This window comes from Bos indicus, chromosome 28 (assembly GCF_029378745.1).
Source record: "Bos indicus isolate NIAB-ARS_2022 breed Sahiwal x Tharparkar chromosome 28, NIAB-ARS_B.indTharparkar_mat_pri_1.0, whole genome shotgun sequence".
Lineage (NCBI taxonomy): Eukaryota > Metazoa > Chordata > Mammalia > Artiodactyla > Bovidae > Bos > Bos indicus.
The window spans coordinates 19,425,041-19,443,698 of NC_091787.1; the positions used below are offsets into that span (position 1 = coordinate 19,425,041).

General features: G+C 37.2%; 1 protein-coding gene across 7 annotated transcripts in view; it reads right to left on the bottom strand.

Moving 5' to 3' along the window:
• The window catches only part of JMJD1C (jumonji domain containing 1C), a 316,167-nt gene that overhangs the window by 48,292 nt on the left and 249,217 nt on the right, over positions 1 to 18,658 (bottom strand). For 5 of the 7 annotated variants that reach the window (XM_019953729.2, XM_019953726.2, XM_070782324.1 and 2 more), the window contains one exon: positions 901 to 1,006. The exons of the other annotated variants lie outside the window; for them this stretch is intronic. In XM_019953729.2, coding sequence (XP_019809288.2) covers positions 901 to 907 — 7 coding nt within the window. In that variant the 5' untranslated portion in view covers positions 908 to 1,006. The remainder of the gene's footprint in view (positions 1 to 900; positions 1,007 to 18,658) is intronic. 7 annotated transcript variants of the gene reach the window in all.

An 18,658-nucleotide genomic window follows, 5' to 3' on the forward strand; every position in this document is an offset into this window, starting at 1 on the left:
ATAACAGTATAGATGGGGCACAATCTATCAAGATTTTATTTTATAGTCGTTGGGGCTGAGAGAGGATATTTCAGTGAACTTTTATGTGCCTATTTCTGTATATGTTTCAAATTCTCCGTATTAAAAGTTTAAAAAATATTTAGCCTAAGAAGAATGTATAAGTAGATGATTCGCTATTAAAAAAAACATTCAACGAAAGGAAGCCACAACTCTGAGATTATCTCTATTAATGCTTAAATTAAATGGCATGGAAGCTGAGGCTGAGATAAACATGGGAATTTAACAAGATTACCTTTTAAAAACAATCAACCAAACATTGATACTGCATGTCGTATTGTTCCAGTTTCAGTTCAATTTCACAAAAAGCTTATGTTTTCAATACATAGTTTTACTGACAGGAAAAGAAATCATTTAGAATCATAAAATCTCAACTGAGGACAAGCTTATATCTTACTAAAAAAAGGAAATAAAACTAAGACTAGTATTGTGGTCATTGCTGAGGAAGGCAAACTGAAATAAGCCATTTTTATCAGATACCAACAGCATTCTTCAAAGGAAATCAACTGTGGCTCTGGGCAATCCTCCACAGAAAACAATGCTTCCTTCTCCAGGAAGGACACACCTACAGCGTCCGTAATACGGAAATTTTCCTATCAACAAAACACCTGTGTGGTCAGAATTTTATTCCAGGCATTTAGCTCAAATTAGTAAACTAGCAAAGTTATCAACTTCCTATTGAAATTATTCTGATTTTGCTATTATTTTCTGGGGCCTGTATATAATTGAAAATATTAGACTGGGTCTTCTATTTATACTGCATGTAACTAAACAACCAAAAGCAAACAAGAAATTGCCCAGTTCAAAAAACAAAAAAATTAATGCATAACTCAAAACAGTTACCTTGCATAAAAATCTCCTGAACCTTTTGTTCCTTTACCCAGACTTTCACTTCTTCCTGAAGTTGCGGGTTGTCCCTGAGAACTGGGTTTAGGCTGTCTATGTCGTCCTAGAATTATAGATTAAGAGAAAGGTCCATGTTACGCTGTCCTAACATTAATGTTACCAACCTTCCCTCCTATGTGTTCTAAGGACTGAAGAAAATTCCTTTATCTAAATGTATGCAAAAATGCAAATTCATAAGTTATAGTTCATTAGCAGTAACATAACAACAGAGCCTAAGAAATAAATCCATGGTAAGATTTGATCTTTGACAAGAATGTCTTAAGGAAAAATTTGAAATGTACTAATGTGTTCTCTAACTGTAAGCCTTATATAAGTCACCTTTTTAAGGGTTTCACTGTTAGAAGCAATATACAAACCAAATAGGTTCAGGTCATCTAAGGTTGGTAGCAAACAAATCAAACTGAGTATTTTGGGAAGCAATACATACATACATAGATGAGTTGTCCTCTCCCCACTATACCTAAAACATTAGGTTCAAACAAGTCATTATTTGACAAGACAACCACTGTCTTGATTTAAACACCATCAAATTCAGTTCTACTCCAACTCATCTGACCAGTAACTTCACCGATGAAAGTTTTATTTTTTCAAGCCAGTGTCAAAGCATCCAGGCAATTTAAATTACATTATTGATGATATTATCCTCATAACAGGGTGGATCTAGACACAGAAACAACCGGCTCTCTCCTTGGAGTGAATCACACAGTCACATGGTTTCCCACAATCTGCTGGCCTCCCGATGGACTCTCTGACATTCTGTTCTCTCTCAAAGCACTTCTGCTGCTCCTGCATGTGAGACCAGTGGCAGGGGCCCTAGAGTAGAGCTGGAAGAACAGAGCAGCACTGTCAATCTGGCGGCCCTTTTCAAAGTGGACGAGCAGATCATGGGAACCAGTGAACAGAAAGGTGCTACAAGAGGAAAATTCTATCTGGTGATAAAAATAATTCAGCTGTTTGGAAAAGCCAAAAAGGGGCTGAAGAGTACAGAGAATCCCTAATGAGGCAGGTCATACTTCATGCTTTAACGCTCATCCACGTAGAGCACTTTTCTTCTCACCTCATCACTGCTTTAAGGGACCACTCTGCATTTCTCGAATGATACTGTGGTAAACACTGATATTTTGTTTATACCCAGTGCACACCAACAAACAAAACTGTAAGACCTTTACACTTATCACCGTTGCTCTCCTTGGAAAATATACAAAAATGCTGCTTCACAGGAGAAGCAAATACTGGAGTGGAAAGATGTCACACAAAAAAGTAGGTAAAATCTGTCATGGGGGCGATGGGGGAAGCCCAGCCCATGACCTGTCTTCCCTTTTGTAAAGAAACTTCCTAACACTCCCTTTTCTCCACTCCACTTTAATAATACACTGCGCACTGTGTGAATCTCATTACCTGAGTAACAGAAAGTATCATGGGGAGTGTAGACGCTAACCCTCTTGATGCACACGAGGTGACAGTGAAGTCCATGACAGATAAAACACAGGAAACTTTCTGTTTCCCAAGGAAAACAATGACCATTTCCAGACAGTTCCGACAGATACCAAGTTATTTCTCACTTTATCTTCCATACACAGATCCAAACTTAACTCCTTGGAGTCAAACACTAATCATTTTCCTAAATGATGGTCCTTCAAGTGTTTGAGTTATGGTTTTATGTTTCCACAGCTTGAGTTTTGTTTCAATGCCTATCTTTATCATAATCGTTCTTCTTACTCTTATTCTAGACATTTAACTGGCATGAAAACGATGAGTACATAGAAAATTCACACAATTACATGGGTATCACAGCTGACTTACATGAAATTTACGTTTAGGGTTCTGCTGCCAAGCCTTTCTATTTTGGGGAGGGGAATGGTATAAATTGCTATTAAAGCAGCACTGCCAATGTTTTGTAGACAAGTACAGGTAGGATTTATAAAATCAGTTTCCTATACAGAAATTTTTAAAATTAAAACTACTGACACGTAAGTTTTGCTCAATATTTATGTTTTATTTATTCAACAGGTTAGGCTTCCCTGGTGGCTCAGCTGTAAAGAATCCATCTGACAATGCAGAAGACTCATGCTGGATGTCCTGGAGGAGGAAATGGCAACTCACTGCAGTATTCTTGCCTGGAAAATCCCTTGGACAGAGGAGACTTGGTGGGCTACAGTCCACGGGGTTGCAAAAGTGTCGGTCACAACTTAGTGACTAAACCTTTTTTTTTAAAATTCAACAGACTGAAAAAAAGAGCTACGTTTCCAAAATCATTAGACAGCAGTTATCGTCTCAATAACAACCCATTCATTTCTAGGGAAAAAAAAGTATACTATTAAAAGTTGATAGTATCAGTCTGGAGAAGGCAATGGCACCCCACTCCAGTACTCTTGCCTGGAAAATCCCATGGACGGAGGAGCCTGGTGGGCTACCGTCCATGGGGTTGCTAAGAGTTGGACACGACTGAGCGACTTCACTTTCACTTTTCACTTTCATGCACTGGAGAAGGAAATGGCAACCCACTCCACTGTTCTTGCCTAGAGAATCCTGGGGACTGGAGAGCCTGGTGGGCTGCCGTCTCTGGGGTTGCGCAGAGTCAGACACGACTGAAGCGACTTAGCAGCAGTCTACTTACTCACATAACCTTATATAAGTTCAAATTTCTATGTATCAATTTCCTCAGCGTTTTAAGCAGGGTTACTAATATCTCTTTTCCTATTAACGAGTATGTTTTTACAATAATTTAAAAAATTTTCAGAAACTAGTCTTAACACATTCAATTCTAATTTAACCATGGTACTGACATGCCATTTACATATTTATGAGTTAATTATGAAATTAATTAAAACCCATGAAAATTATCCCAATACACGCCTGACTATGATAGTCATATTGCTGCTGGAATCTTTCTCTACATATAGTGCTTTGTAAGTTAGAGGCATTTTCATTGTTCTTCAAATTCTTATAGCCTGGTTTCAGTTTTGATCCTCAGATGCACATGATTACATTTTTTTTAGCCTTCTGTCTTGTCACCAACCATTCCCACTTGATGCGAATATATCTGGGGAAAAGGCCACATGATCTTTCTTACTCCACTCAATGCCTAAGGACATCCTGCTTCCTTTACTTGCATCCCACAGACGATTTCCCTTCTCCTATTCACTGCACCAACTCTCTCTGGAGTTGATGAGATTATGTTTATCTCCCTATGTACTCTACCTATCCTGAATGGTATGTCATTGTCTTTGCCTTTAAAATCCTTTCCCTTCCTCTCTTTAAATAATGATGGGGCTAAATTATACCCAAAGCTTGCCACCTGATGTGAAGAACTGACTCACTGGAAAACACCATGTGCTGGGAAAGATTGAAGGCAGGAGGAGAAGGGGACAACAGAGGATGAGATGGTTGGATGGCATCACCGACTCGATAGGAGTCTGAGCAAGCTCCAGGAGTTGGTGATGGACAGGGAAGCCTGGCATGCTGTAGTCCATGGGGCAAAGAGTTGGACACGACTGAGTGACTGAACTGAACTGAATGTAAGCTCCTACAGAGCAGGGACAGTGTTTTCTGTATGTTCTCTATTGTGCTTGAAAGTGAAAGTGAAGTCGCTCAGTCCTGTCCGACTCTTTGCAACCCCATGGACACCAGGCTCTGTCCACGGGATGTTCTAGGCAAGAGTACTGGAGTGGGTTGCCATTTCCTTCTCCAGAGAATCTTCCCGACCCAGAGATCGAACCCAGGTCTCCTGCATTGTAGACAGACGCTTTACCATCTGAGCCACCAGGGAAATCCCTATGACAGTGGGAGGCAGTCAGTCTTGATGCTAAGAGTGAGAAACTGAAATCTTCCCCCACCCCAAAAAGAGGCACTTCTGTAGAACTGTAGTCATCATTACCATTTTAAAGAGGCTCACAAAAGAACAAAAGATCAAATCTTGTTAAGAGTTTTAGCAGGTTGCCAAATGAAGTTTCTCCCCCCATTTATTGACCTAATGTTGTGAGAGTATAAAAAGAAAAAATGAGATACAAGGCTATAATGCAGACTCACAGAGAAGGGCACCATAATCATAGATTACTAATAAATATTCACTATCTTTGACAGAATGGAACTAACAAATTCAGCTCTGCCTTGAGCTTTTCATTAACTGCAATTACCCCCCAACAATTTCATATTATATAACTAAAGTAACATGTATTCATTAATCTCCTCTCCCCAGATAATGAAGGAATAGCACTCTCTGTGAATCTTCTTCATAAACTCCATCCAGTGTATTAATTACACAAGTTACAACCTCCAGCAAACGACTAATGGGAAAACAAAAAATCAGTGCAACAAGATCTGTTGTACTAGAAATTTATATAGAAAATATGGGAAAGTTCTAAATAATGCCTTAAGTGAAGTTCTGGACTATTTATTTATTGCTCACTTGTGTGCTGTTACTTTCCTCCTTTTGAAAAGACAGAAGTTAGATTTAATTGAGTATTAGTGACACCTTAATGTAAATAATAAAAAAGAAAAATAGCTAACAAGATTGTGCATTTACCATGGCAGATACTATGGATGCTTTCCAAACCTATGAATTTTTGTAGAGCTGAGATTATTATGCCCCTTTACATGTTATACACAGAGAGGTCCATGGTTACAGTCAGGATGTGATGGAGAGAGCTTGAATCTAATTCTGTGACTCTAAACCCCAGCCTCTTCACTTATTCTGTTTTCTCATGAACTAGTATAACAAAAAGGCATAAATAATAGACTATTTACTGTCACTGCCATTCAAAATCTGACACATTTCTTTCATTATATGGAAGAGAGGAATGGAATAGAGGAAAGATATTAAGATATTAAGTCACAATGGGTTAAAAACAAAGAATTCAACATTAGGTGGAAGTTATCTTTCTATACAACCTTATATTGGCCATGTGAATTTCTGCATATAGAAACAGTCTAACACTCATCAAACAGAAAAGACTTAGGATGTTAAATTCATGCCATCTTATAACAAGAAAGGATAAAAGAAAGAGAAGACAATCACTTTGGCAATGTGACATAATCATGATCTACAAATTCTCAAATGCTGTATTTTTAGGTAAACATTACCCTGAATTACAATGAGATGATCAAAACACACATGTATTCCTCATGAATACAGAAGAATATGATGACATTAAAAAGCATCATTTTAAAAGCTAAAATCAAAAAAATAAAAAATAAAAAAAAATAAAAGCTAAAATCAGGTTGGAATATCTACTCTGACAGTAAGACTACTGCACTAACCTAATTTTTGTGCAATTCTCTGCTTCATCCCAGTTCAAAGGGAAACAATAAATATTTTACTAATGGGAAAACTAAGATCACAGCACTAAAATTTTCATATATGCCTGGCTAGGTTTACAAAACAGCAATAACACGACAGTGCTCAAAGGATATATAACACATTTTCTAAGATAATAAAGAAACAGTTTGTCATACCATAACAGTGCTCCCTACTATTTCAACAAATATTTCCCTTATGTTACACATCCTCTAGATTTAAATACTGACCAAAGAGCCAGCAGAGCCATGAAATAGGTAACAGTACACCAGTTCTAAGTTTCTATCAATATGACTGAGTTGACTGGCTTAACAATTTTAAGAGATTTGCTCTAAAGTCTTAACTGATGACGTTCATTTTAGGATACAAGAAATACAGGGACAGTTCTTAGAAAGGTATAGTCTTTCAAGATTGAACCCGGAAGAAAGAGAAAATATAAATACACCAATCACAAGCACTGAAATTGAAACTGTGATTAAAAATCTCCCAACAAACAAAAGTTCAGGACCTGATAGCTTAACTAGCAAATTTGTATCAAACATTTAGAGAAGAGTTAAAACCTATTCTTCTGAAACTGTTCCAAAAAATTGGAGAGGAAGGAAAACTTCCTCATTTTATGAGGCTCCCATTGCCCTGATACCAAAACCAGAAAAAGATAACACACACAAAAGAAAACTACAGGCCAATATCAGTGATGAACATAGATGCAAAAATCCTCAACAAAACACTGGCAAATTGTATTCAACACTACATTAAAAAGCTCATACACCATTGATCTAGTGGGATTCATCCCAGGGATGCAAGGATTTTTCAATATCTGCAAATCAATCACTGTTATACACCATATCTACAAATTGAAAAATAAGAAATATAAAACTGGAGCAGCTTCTCTCCCTTTGGACAATTTTCAATGGAGAATGACCTAAGGCCTGCTTTCAAACTTATACTGAGTGTGCCTTAGTAACAGAATTTTTTTTCCTCTTGCAATAAAGTCCCTGACCTTTGTGATGACATCTTAAATCCAATTATATTACATAAATTCCCCTATAAAAATCATACCTGACTGTATTTTATAAGAGTTATCATAAAAGAAACTGTATCTTGAATGTCAGATTGGGTGATTGAACATGCTTTGCAACATCACTTTGCCACAGTCATAATTTAAATTCATGCTTCAGCAAAACTACAAATGCTTGTCCTTAGATCCCTGAGGTTGCTAGCCAACAATGAATAACATGAATGATAGGTTCATATAGATCAAGAGTGACATCAACTGCTATTATTGCCAGTTCCTGTATAACTTATAAAAGAACCCAATTTGTTAATAAGGCTCTACTGAAATTGGAAATCTGTTAAGTCTGAGAGTTACTACAGAGGTCTTCAGAAAGCACAACTGTCTAACCATCTGCAATTTAATTAAATGCAGCTACCACTGAGGGCTTCCATATATCTTCCTGATCTAAAGCAAGAGTTGGCAAACTTTTCCCCTAAAGGGCCAAGAGTAAACACATTAGGCTTTGCAGATTATACCATCCCTGTCTCAACGACTCAACTCTGCTACTATAGGGCCCAGAGCAGCCAAACAATACCATAAACAATATGTAACTGAATGGGCATGGCTGCATTTCAATAAGGTTTATTTACTGGCATTATATGAAATTAGAATTTCACATATTGATCAGTGTCATGACATTCTTTTGAGTCTTTTCCCAACTATTTAGAAATGTGAAAGGCCTTATAAAAAACAGGAAGGAGGTTTGATTTGACCTGCGGTCACTCTGCCTACCCATGATTTAAAAGAACACATAAACTACTAGTATAAACCAAAATTTAAAACTTCTCATCAAGGCAATGCAGTTCAATGGCAAACAGACTGCAAACTGTTTCCATAAATGTCTGCATATTCATCAGGATAGAAAAACAAACCAATTACCAAAATCTTTTCATTATTAAAGAAAGAATATTTTAAGACAAGTCATTTTTTTAAGGCTTTCACAAGTAAAACAATTTCCCGGGTACATTCCTGCACTCTCTGAATATAATAGTGTACTTGATTTCAGTGTAGAAAAGTTATCCATTTTGAAAGATAAGATTCAATCCTTTGGGTCAATAAGAATTATATACAGAGGTCAGTACTATGCACTTCTCTGGACTCCAGAGTAGGGTAAAAATAGGAACATGTATTAAAAAAGAAGAAATTTCCCAAAATTTATCCTATGGTTCATATATCTTAAGACTGCAAAATGAGTGTTTTCTCCATAAGATAATTTAATATAATCTCATTTATACTGTCTCCTAAGGAACACAGATACTCATTCAAAACAAACAAACAAAAAACAGGGGAGAGGAAGAAACAAACAGGGAGACAAAGAAATCTTAATTTCTTTGCTTCTCTACTTCCTCCAAGGGCTGACCATGTGACAACTCTGAAAAGAAAGTGATTAGGGTTAAGAGGAAGAAAACACATCACCACACGCTGTCACAAAATTATCTCAAAATACTACTGGGAGCAATGACCAACATATTTCAAATATTTTACCTGATATTTTCTATTACATAAGGTGAACGCTAAACTGTTTCTAAAATGTCTGACTCTTTGGCACCCCATGGACTATACATATACAGTCCATGGAATTCTCTAAGCCACAATACTGGAGTGGGTAGTCTTTCCCTCTCCAGGGGATCTCCCCAACCCAGGAACTAAACCCAGGTCTCACACACTGCAGGTGGATTCTTCACCAGCTGAACCACAAGCAAAGCCCCAAATCTTTCTAACATAATTCTAAATCTTGTATTGCCAATTTTGGTGACTTCTTTACAACATATATGATAAAACCTAAAAATTTCCAGATTCTTAATCACTGTTAAAAGTTTAAGTTTTAGGCAAAATTTAAATTGTTATAGTTTATTTAGGATCTATATGATTCACTGCATATAAACCACACATCAATATTTTTAGAGTCAAGAGCACTGGACTCATTACTTATATACACTACATAAAACCTCTGGAAGACAAAATTCTCGCTTACCATCATTCAAGAATTACCAAATTTAAATGTATTCCAGTTCTTCTGTCAATCAGATTGGAAAATGTAAAAAGTTTATGACACCATTCATGGGAGAGAAAACTTTTTCTGAAAGGCATTTGGACTACACATCCTATCTGAAATAATGAATGTTTCTGCAATTCATTTCAGCTCACAAGAAATTGTGGGAAAATAAGTTAATGATGTCAGTATGACAAAGAGGTAATGTTCATTCCTTGAGTTGAGCTATTTCAAATCCTAAAAGATGATGCTGTGAAAGTGCTGCACTCAATATGCCAGCAAATTTGGAAAACTCAGCAGTAGCCACAGGACTGGAAAAAGTCAGTTTTCATTCCAATCCCAAAGAAAGGCAATGCCAAAGAATGCTCAAACTGCGCAACTGCACTCATCTCACACGCTAGCAAAGTAATGCTCAAAATTCTCCAAGCTAGGCTTCAACAGTATGTGAACCATGAAATTCCAGATGTTCAAGCTGGATTTAGGAAAGGCAGAGGAACCAGAGATCAAATTGTCAACATCCTCTGGATCATCGAAAAAGCAACTGAGTTCCAGAAAAACATCTATTTCTCCTTTATTGACTATGCCAAAGCCTTTGACTCTGTGAATCACCACAAACTGTGGAAAATTCTGAAAGAGATGGGAATACCAGACCACCTGACCTGCCTCCTGAGAAATCTGTATGCAGGTCAAGAAGCAACAGTTACAACTGGAGATGGAACAACAACTGGTGTCAAATTGGGAAAGGAGTACATCAAGGCTGTATATTGTTACCCTGCTTATTTAACTTATATATAGAGTACATCATGCGAAATGCCAGGCTGGATGAAGCACAAGCTGAAATCAAGATTGCTGGGAGAAATATCAATAACCTCAGATGTGCAGATGACACCACCCTTATGGTAGAAAGCAATGAAGAACTAAAGGGCCTCTTGATGAAAGTAAAAGAGGAGAGGGAAAAAATTGGCTTAAAACGCAACATTCAGAAAACTAAAATCATAGCATCTGGTCCCATCACTTCATGGCAAATAGATGGGGCAACAATGGAAACAGTGATTGATTTTATTTTTGGGGGCTCCAAAATCACTGCAGATGGTGACTGTGGCCATGAAATTAAAAGACGCTTACTCCTTGGAAGAAAAGCTATACCAAACCTGATGGCATATTAAAAAGCAGAGACATTACGTTGCCAAGAAAGGTCCATCTAGTCAAAGCTATGGTTCTTCCAGTAGTCAGGTATGGATGTGAGAGTTGGACTGTAAAGAAAGCTGAGCGCTGAAGAATTGATGCTTTTGAACTGTGGTGTTGGAGAAGACTCTTGAGAGTATCTTGGACTGCAAGGATATCCAACCAGTCTATCCAAAAGGAAATCAGTCCTGAATTTTCATTTCAAGGACTGATGCTGAAACTCCAATACTTTGGCCACCTGATGCAAAGAACTGACTCGCTGGAAAAGACCCTGATGCTGGGAAAGACTGAAGGCAGGAAAAGGGGACGACAGGGGATGAGATGGTTGGATGGCATCACCGACTCAATGGACATGAGTTTGAGCAAGCTCCAGGTGATGTTGGTAATGGACAGGGAAGCCTAGAGGGCTGCAGTCCATGGGGTCTTGAAGACTTGGACACGACTGAGTAACTGAACTGAACTGTATCTTCTTTTAGTCTGCTTTCAACTCCATAATCCAGCAATCTCAAGTCTTCCTTATACAATCTTAATATCAAGCAAACTTCCTCTTACCCCTAAAGTACTGTATTTGCCTAACTTAATTAGAAATTTGTCATTTTAAAGTCTACTATTTTTATATGATTATTATTCTATGTGCTAGTACTCTCTTAAAAAATTTACATAAGCTTTGAACAACATACTCCCATGCTATTTCTCAAAATCTTCATCACTGTACAACATGGTTTTCCATAGTTTTAGTATCTTCAACTACATACTCTTCTACCCAACATTTAGCTTTTTAGTAATCTAAGGAAATAAATGAATAACAAATCAAATTAATGCATGTATATGGAGAGTCTAGGTATTTTAAAACAGAAAAGTTTTTTTTTTCAGTTGATCATATACTCATATAAATTATATAATTATAAACTCAAACTGAGTGACACAGAAGGAAGCTAATGATAGAAAAAAATTAATTTAAAAACTTCACCACATAATTTTTAAAGACAATCATATAATTTTGTATATAATTTAAACAATAGATAATTAAGTCCTGTCTATATATAATTTTATAATCCCTGGTTGATTTTGGTTAATTTAGATGAGTGGTATCCTACAGTTTCAATACAGCTTAAATATATCCTAAATTAGGAAAAAGAAATGGCAACCCACTCCAGTATTCTTGCCTAGAGAATCCCATGGACAGAGCTGGACACGACTGAAGTGACTTAGCATGCTTGAATGCATTGGAGAAGGAAATGGCCACCCACTCCAGTGTCCTTGCCTGGAGAATCCCAGGGACGGAGGAGCCTGGTGGGCTGCCGTCTATGCAGTCGCACAGAGTTGGAAACGACTGAAGCGACTTAGCAGCAGCAGCAGCAGCAGCATATCCTAAACTGACTGTATATGATTAATGGGACGAATTTTTTCTCAGCCTTTAAAAAGTATCTATTTAATAAGCATGTTCACTTAACAGTATAAGCAATTTTTAAAAAATCTTAAATTTTGATTGACAGATGAGATTAATACTTCACAAATATTAACATCATTTAATCCTAACAAATTCCTTGGTAGTCTGGTATTATTCTCTCCATTTTACAGATGAAACAAATTCAAGCATTAAGTAATTTACCCCAAATCACATGGCTAGAAGGCACATTAGCAAGAATCTGCATAATGTCAAAGCCCTTTCCACAAAGCCATTGTCCAAACCATGAACTGGCAGAATAAAGAATGTGAATACTCTCTGCTGGGTTTTCAGTATCTTCCTTATGGTATTAGTGTCATGATGACAGAAGTAAAAAGAAATCCAATTAACCAAATTATTTTGTTATACACAGAAAATGATGTTTGCTAAAGTCGGTTCACAGGAATATAGTATTCCAAAATTTGGAATAGTTATCAAAAACAATAAACTCTCATTTATCAGGTATAAGTAACTTATCAGATCTCAGATGGGATTTTAGAATGGGATATACTATATTAATATACATGTCCTATTACACAATTCTTAGGGTTTTTTGTTTTTGTTTAAAATGTATTTATATGGCTGTGCTGGGTCTTAGTTGAAGCATTTGATATCTAGTTCCCTGCCTAGGGATCAAACCTGGGTCCCCTCCATTGGGTGTCTGGAGTCTTAGCCACTGGACGGAAGTCCCCTCTTGCATCAATTCTTCACAAAGCACCTACTTGCTTTATTTTTATTTGTTCAGTTATATCAAAGTTAAAGAAAAAGCCAATTAGATTATTTTATTAATTATATTAATTTATAATTATATATTTTATTATTATAATTAATTTAAAACAACTACCATTTGGGTTTCTCTGCTCATCTCTGAACTGAATGAAACTGACCTTTTAAAAAGTGTTCTCTTGAGTAAACTTGATTAAGACTTATAATATTTCTGCATTTTCAACTACAACTTGCTAAGTGTCCTCTCCTCTCAGAATTACCACAGAGCAAAAATCAGAACAATTAAGTAAAACTTTTAAAACCACTTGAAGGAAAATGTGTTTCCTTCTAAACCACATGTTAATATTCTTTGTGGTACCTTTTATAATAGTTTTGAACTTTTTATGGCGGTTCAAAAGTCTGGAAGGCAATTTTTCTTTCAAGTTATTTATCAGCATGGTTTTTACACAGTTGAGTCATCCTGAGTTCAACCTATTGAGTCACCTGCTTACAGCATCTGCCAACCACAATTTACTAACTGCAGTTTCCTCAAACTTACAACTGAACAAACTCAGGAAGGCCTGGGAACTGTTTAATGTTTTCCAAAATAGTAACTGAAAATATTCCTTCAGAACAGCCTATGTTTAAGAAAATAAAACAAAAAAAGGCAACTCTCTTCCTCTTGATGAGCCCTCCACCGATGGCAGTCTCACTGTATCTTGTGAAGAGGGAGAGAGGGAGCTCAACCTGAGGAGGAAATAAACTTATACGCTTGTATAGTTTTTTGGAAAGTGATCCACTAAAAGTAATTCCTAGTCAATGACTATTCTGATCATACAGAGTGAACATTTATTTTTAAAATATAAATCGCGGGGCTTCTCTGGTGGCTCAGTGGTAAAAGAATTCATGTGCCAGTGCAGGAGACATGCACTGCATCTCCTGTCTGGGAACATCCCACATGCTGTGTAGCAACTAAGCCTGTGTGCCACAGCTACTGAGACTGTGCTCTACAGAGCCCGGAACCGCACCCAATGAACTCTCGTGCAGCAACTACTCAAGCCTGTTCTCTTCAACAAGAGAAGCCACCGCACCGCAACTGGACAGTAGCTCCCACTTCGACACTAGAGAAAAGCCAGAGAAGATTTAATTTCAAAATTAACACCATACCACACATTCCAGGGCTGATTTTCACTATTTCCAATATACTGTTATGGAAATGACAAACCTATACATTTAAGATTATATAATACTTCTCTTAGGATGAATATAACAATATATCTAGTCCAAACTGAAATAATCAACAAGTCCTGTGACTTGACGGTCTTGTTGGATCGGCCAAGTGACTTAATTAGACTTTTATCATATGACCCCAAGTTAAGTATCTGTTTCCTCATTAAGTCTATGCAAATATGATGAAAATACAAATACATGACAAATGTGTCAAGTTATTCAGAAAAAAGGAGGGAGTTAAAATTACAACTCCAAAGTCTCATAATAAAAGAACATCTTAATTACCTATGACTGCTAAGCAAGGTAGTATGCATACCTGTACCTTATCACAATTACCAGGTCATTGTTTTGCTATTCGGAAAGGGTAAGTTTAATGTACTTAGAAAATCTTATCAGGAAAAAAGAGAACAGAAAATGAGTGAGGCATGTTAAATGATTATAAAAAGAAGGGCAGTTTTTAAACATTACAGAAATAAGAAAATTTATCAAAATCCCACTAATTCTGCAAATATTTCTAGAGTTCCTTCGTTTAATAACATACTAAATAAAATTTCAGCTTTTCAATAATGCAATTATCATCATTATTGATTAACTGTTATGATATAGTCTAATCATTGACTGATATAAAGTATTGTTGCTTCTATACCAAACTGTTCTACAAAGACAAAATTTGAGTTGTCAGTACAATTTCTTCTGTAACCTTTTGTGTTATCACGCTCCCAATCTACCATCATCATACTTTTTAAAACTTTGTTTTTGATATTTCATATGCTATGGTAGAGGAAATCAGATTAGATAATTTGTTGGAATTATGTTTGAAACACTAAGTGCTGGAGAGTGAGTAAAACATATTAGAAATACATTTCATTCAACAAGACTTCTGAATACCAAAGTTCTGCCCCTGTGAATCCTACAGCCTGTAGAATGATATTACAGCCTGGAGGAACAGAGACTAATAGACACACCACTGCAAAACAGATTAAACGGTTTTACATATAACACAGAGGTGAGACCAAGATGGTGGGGAAAGACAGTCCTGATACGTATATCAGGAAAGATACCCCAGAAAAGGAGGCATTTGAGTTGGGACTTGAGAAAAGCATGAATACCTAGATTCTTGAGTTGAAACTTCAAAAACATAATGGCACCTATCAGGATATGGTAGAGTAGAAAAGAAGGGCTCTTAGGACATGTGAAAGGCATGTGTAGACACAGACATAGATGCAACAGCATGGCCCATATGGAGAACTCAAAATACAATGAGATGGACTGAGTGCGGACAATGGAGTAAGCGAGCAGGAAGACTGAAGGACCCTATTTAGAGAGCTCCGTAATAGTCCAGCCAAATGAGGATGGATGCTTTACAACAGAGATGCGGAGGATGTTGTGGACAAATACAATGTTAAAGCAGCATCAGCAATTTTTGGAGCCAATAAGTAAGGGCAAGAGAGGAACCTAAAACATTCTCAGATGTTGATTTGACAAAATGGGGTAGATACTGTTACGCCTTTAGCCAGGATACAAAATTATTAGGAAAGACAAGGTTTGAGTGCTGAAACTTTACCACTGTAGTAGGCAGCAGCAAATACAGGTTTCACCTTCTCAATGACATCTACCGTGACCACAACACGCTAGCCTGCCTCCCCCTTCTTCATTCTCAATAGCTCTTACTTTGCTTTACTTCTTTTATCGTGGCAATAATTAAACTATCACATTGTGAAGTGAAGTGAAGTTGCTAAGTCGTGTCCAACTTTTTGCAACCCCATGGACTGTAGCCTACCAGGCTCCTCCTTCCATGGGATTTTCCAGGCAATAATACAGGAGTGGGGTGCCATTTCCTTCTCCAAGGGATCTTCCCGACCCAGGGATCGAAGCCGGGTCTCCTGCATTGTAGACAGATGCTTTACCATCACACTGTACTACTTACTTATTATTATTTTTATTTTCTACTGTGCCCTTTCTGGAATTTAAGCTCCAAAGGGACAGGAATTTATGTTTAAACAACGCTGGACACTTAGAAGAAGCTAAAAAAATAAATGTTAAATGAATGACAGTATAGCAAGGAGGTCTGGACTAGAGGTACAGATTCAGAAGATAAGAGTTTTAAAACGATAGTGAAAGCAACTGGAAATATGACACTGCTTAGATTGAGTAGTGAAAGATGACACCAAAAAGCAAGACCGTGGAAAATGACCCTACATTAAAACTACAGAAATCTTTGAAGCAGTTAATAAAAGTATACACAAGACAGTGATTCACAGTGCTAAATGCAAAGGTCCAGTAGGAGAGGAATGAGGACTGAAATAATCTATTTTTTTATAAAGAGATTATTAGTGATCTTAACAGTAACATTAGTTTTGTGGAAGTGGAACTAGAAGTCAGGCTGCAATAACTGGAGATGCTATTGGGAGGTTAGAAAATATAAAAAGATTTTAAGTCCAGCTATGTAGCTAAAGGAGTTAAGAATGGATGTGATCAGAGAACCTTTATATTTTATATTAGGATGCAGATAACTGAATTTATTTATATGATGAGAAAAAAAAGAGGAATAGGTTTAAGATACGGTAAATGAACACAATGCGTATGTGAAGATGGATTTCAGAACACAAGGACAGGGGTATATGCCTTTTAAAACACAAGGCATAGAGAGGAAAAATTTCAAGACAATAATACACATGAAAAAGAAATGAGTACATCCCTAGTGGGATATATCCTAAAGATAAAAAGAACGGCAACAAAACATTTAGACTGCTTTCAGTAATTATACTGTTGGTGGTAATGTCAGTGCTTTGAGGGTGGTAAGCTGCACAATGTACAAGAAAGCAAGTGAATAAACATGTGACATTCTATCATTTCTAATGTTGGGAACTTGTAACTTTTTAGAATATGACTAATGTAAATAGAATTAATTACAGACACTTTTAAATTTATTTATGTATAGACACACATAAACATAAAGAGAAACATTTGGTGATGAATACTAATACATGGGATTATACACGAGGAACCGTAACACAAACAATACTGGCCATGAATTAGTAACTGTTACACCTGGAAGACAGGTATATGGGAATCCATCTTACTATTCTACTTCTGTGTTCTAAACCAAAATCCTCTCAAGGTTTCTACTCCAATTTTAATCAGAACAAAAAATAGTCTTTTTAAAAGCCCCCAAAAGCCCCACTTAAATCTACTTTTATTATCTTTCTTACTTCATCCTCTAGTAGTGGTGGTTTAGTCACTAAGTCGTGTCTGACTCTTGCAACCCGTGGACTACAGCCCCCCAGGCTCCTCTGTCCATGGGATTTTCCAGCCAAGAATACTGGAGTGGGTTGCCATTTCTTTCTCCAGAGGATCTTCTGAACCCAGGAACAGAACCCTGGTCTCCTGCATTGCAGGCAGATTCTTTACTGACTGAGCAAGAGGGAAGACCGCATTCTCTACTAACCTCTAGACAGTTGTTTCTTGATGTTCTTGGAATGCTTTCATTTTAGGGCCTTTCTATTTTTGCTGTTCCAGCTAATACTTCTTACCAGGTTTTATATTTCTCCATAGCATTTATGTTTTCTAATATACTCAAATAGTTACTTTGTTTGTTGTCTCTGCTGACTAAGTTAAGCTCCCTGAAGGAAGGGAATTTATTTTTAGTTTTTGTTCATGGCTATACCTTAGAAAAGAAAGTAGAAAATGAAGTTGCTCAGTTCTGTCCACAGAGAAGGCAATGGCACCCCATTCCAGTACGCTTGCCTGGAAAATCCCATGGACGGAGGAGCCTGGTGGGCTGCCATCTATGGGGTCGCACAGAGTCGGACACGACTGAAGTGACGTAGCAGTAGCAGCAGCAGCAGTTGTGTAGACTCTTTGCGGCCCCATGGACTGCAGCCCACCAGGCTCCTCCATCCATGAATTTTCCAGGCAAGAGTACTGGAGTGGGGTGCCATTGCCTTCTCTGGCTATACCTTAAGTACCTAGAAATGTGCCTACAACATAGCAGATGCCCCCAAAGTATTTGTAAACTTGAATTAGTCATGGAACAAAGGGACACATCTCTTGAGATAAGAGAAAACGAGGTAAGCAAAGGTACATAAATAGGTTTAAGGACAGGAAGTTAAGGGGGTTCCTGCTTATAGCCTCAAATTCATCTGTGCTGCAGGAGCAAGGTCATCTACTAAGGGAAAAAGGAAGAAGCTGAACAGAGTAGTGACACCTTGGAATAACTGCTTTAGGAAACGAAGCTCAAAGGGGGCATAGAAAAGGCTGCCAAATGGCACCAGAAGCTCAGCTGAGACTGGAGACAACACAATGACACCAAAATACACTGGTATAATTTTCTCCTTCCATGGTAAACATTCAGGGCGAGGCTTTCAAGAAGAGATTTCTGCGTTGATATAAACGTATATACCTGCACTGTCCTTGTGGCTATCTGAACACTTGAAATGGGGCTAGCATGACTGAGGAAATGAGTATTAAATTTACTTTTGCTTGACATTTCCCTAGCAGTCCAGTGGTTAAGACTTCATGTTCCCAATGCAGGGGCCATGGGTGCGATCCCTGGTCAGGGAACTAAGAATCCACATGGAGCAGCCAATAGATAAATTAATTAAAATTAAAAAAATAATAATAATAAATTTGCTTCATTTAAATTTAAATAGCCACACGTGACTAGTGGCTACCAATAATGGACAGGATATTTTCATTGGGATAAAAGTGGAGAAAATAAAAATACTACTCCAAAATAAGAAATTAAAAGGTAGATGTGACAGAAACACAAAGGCATTAGACAAC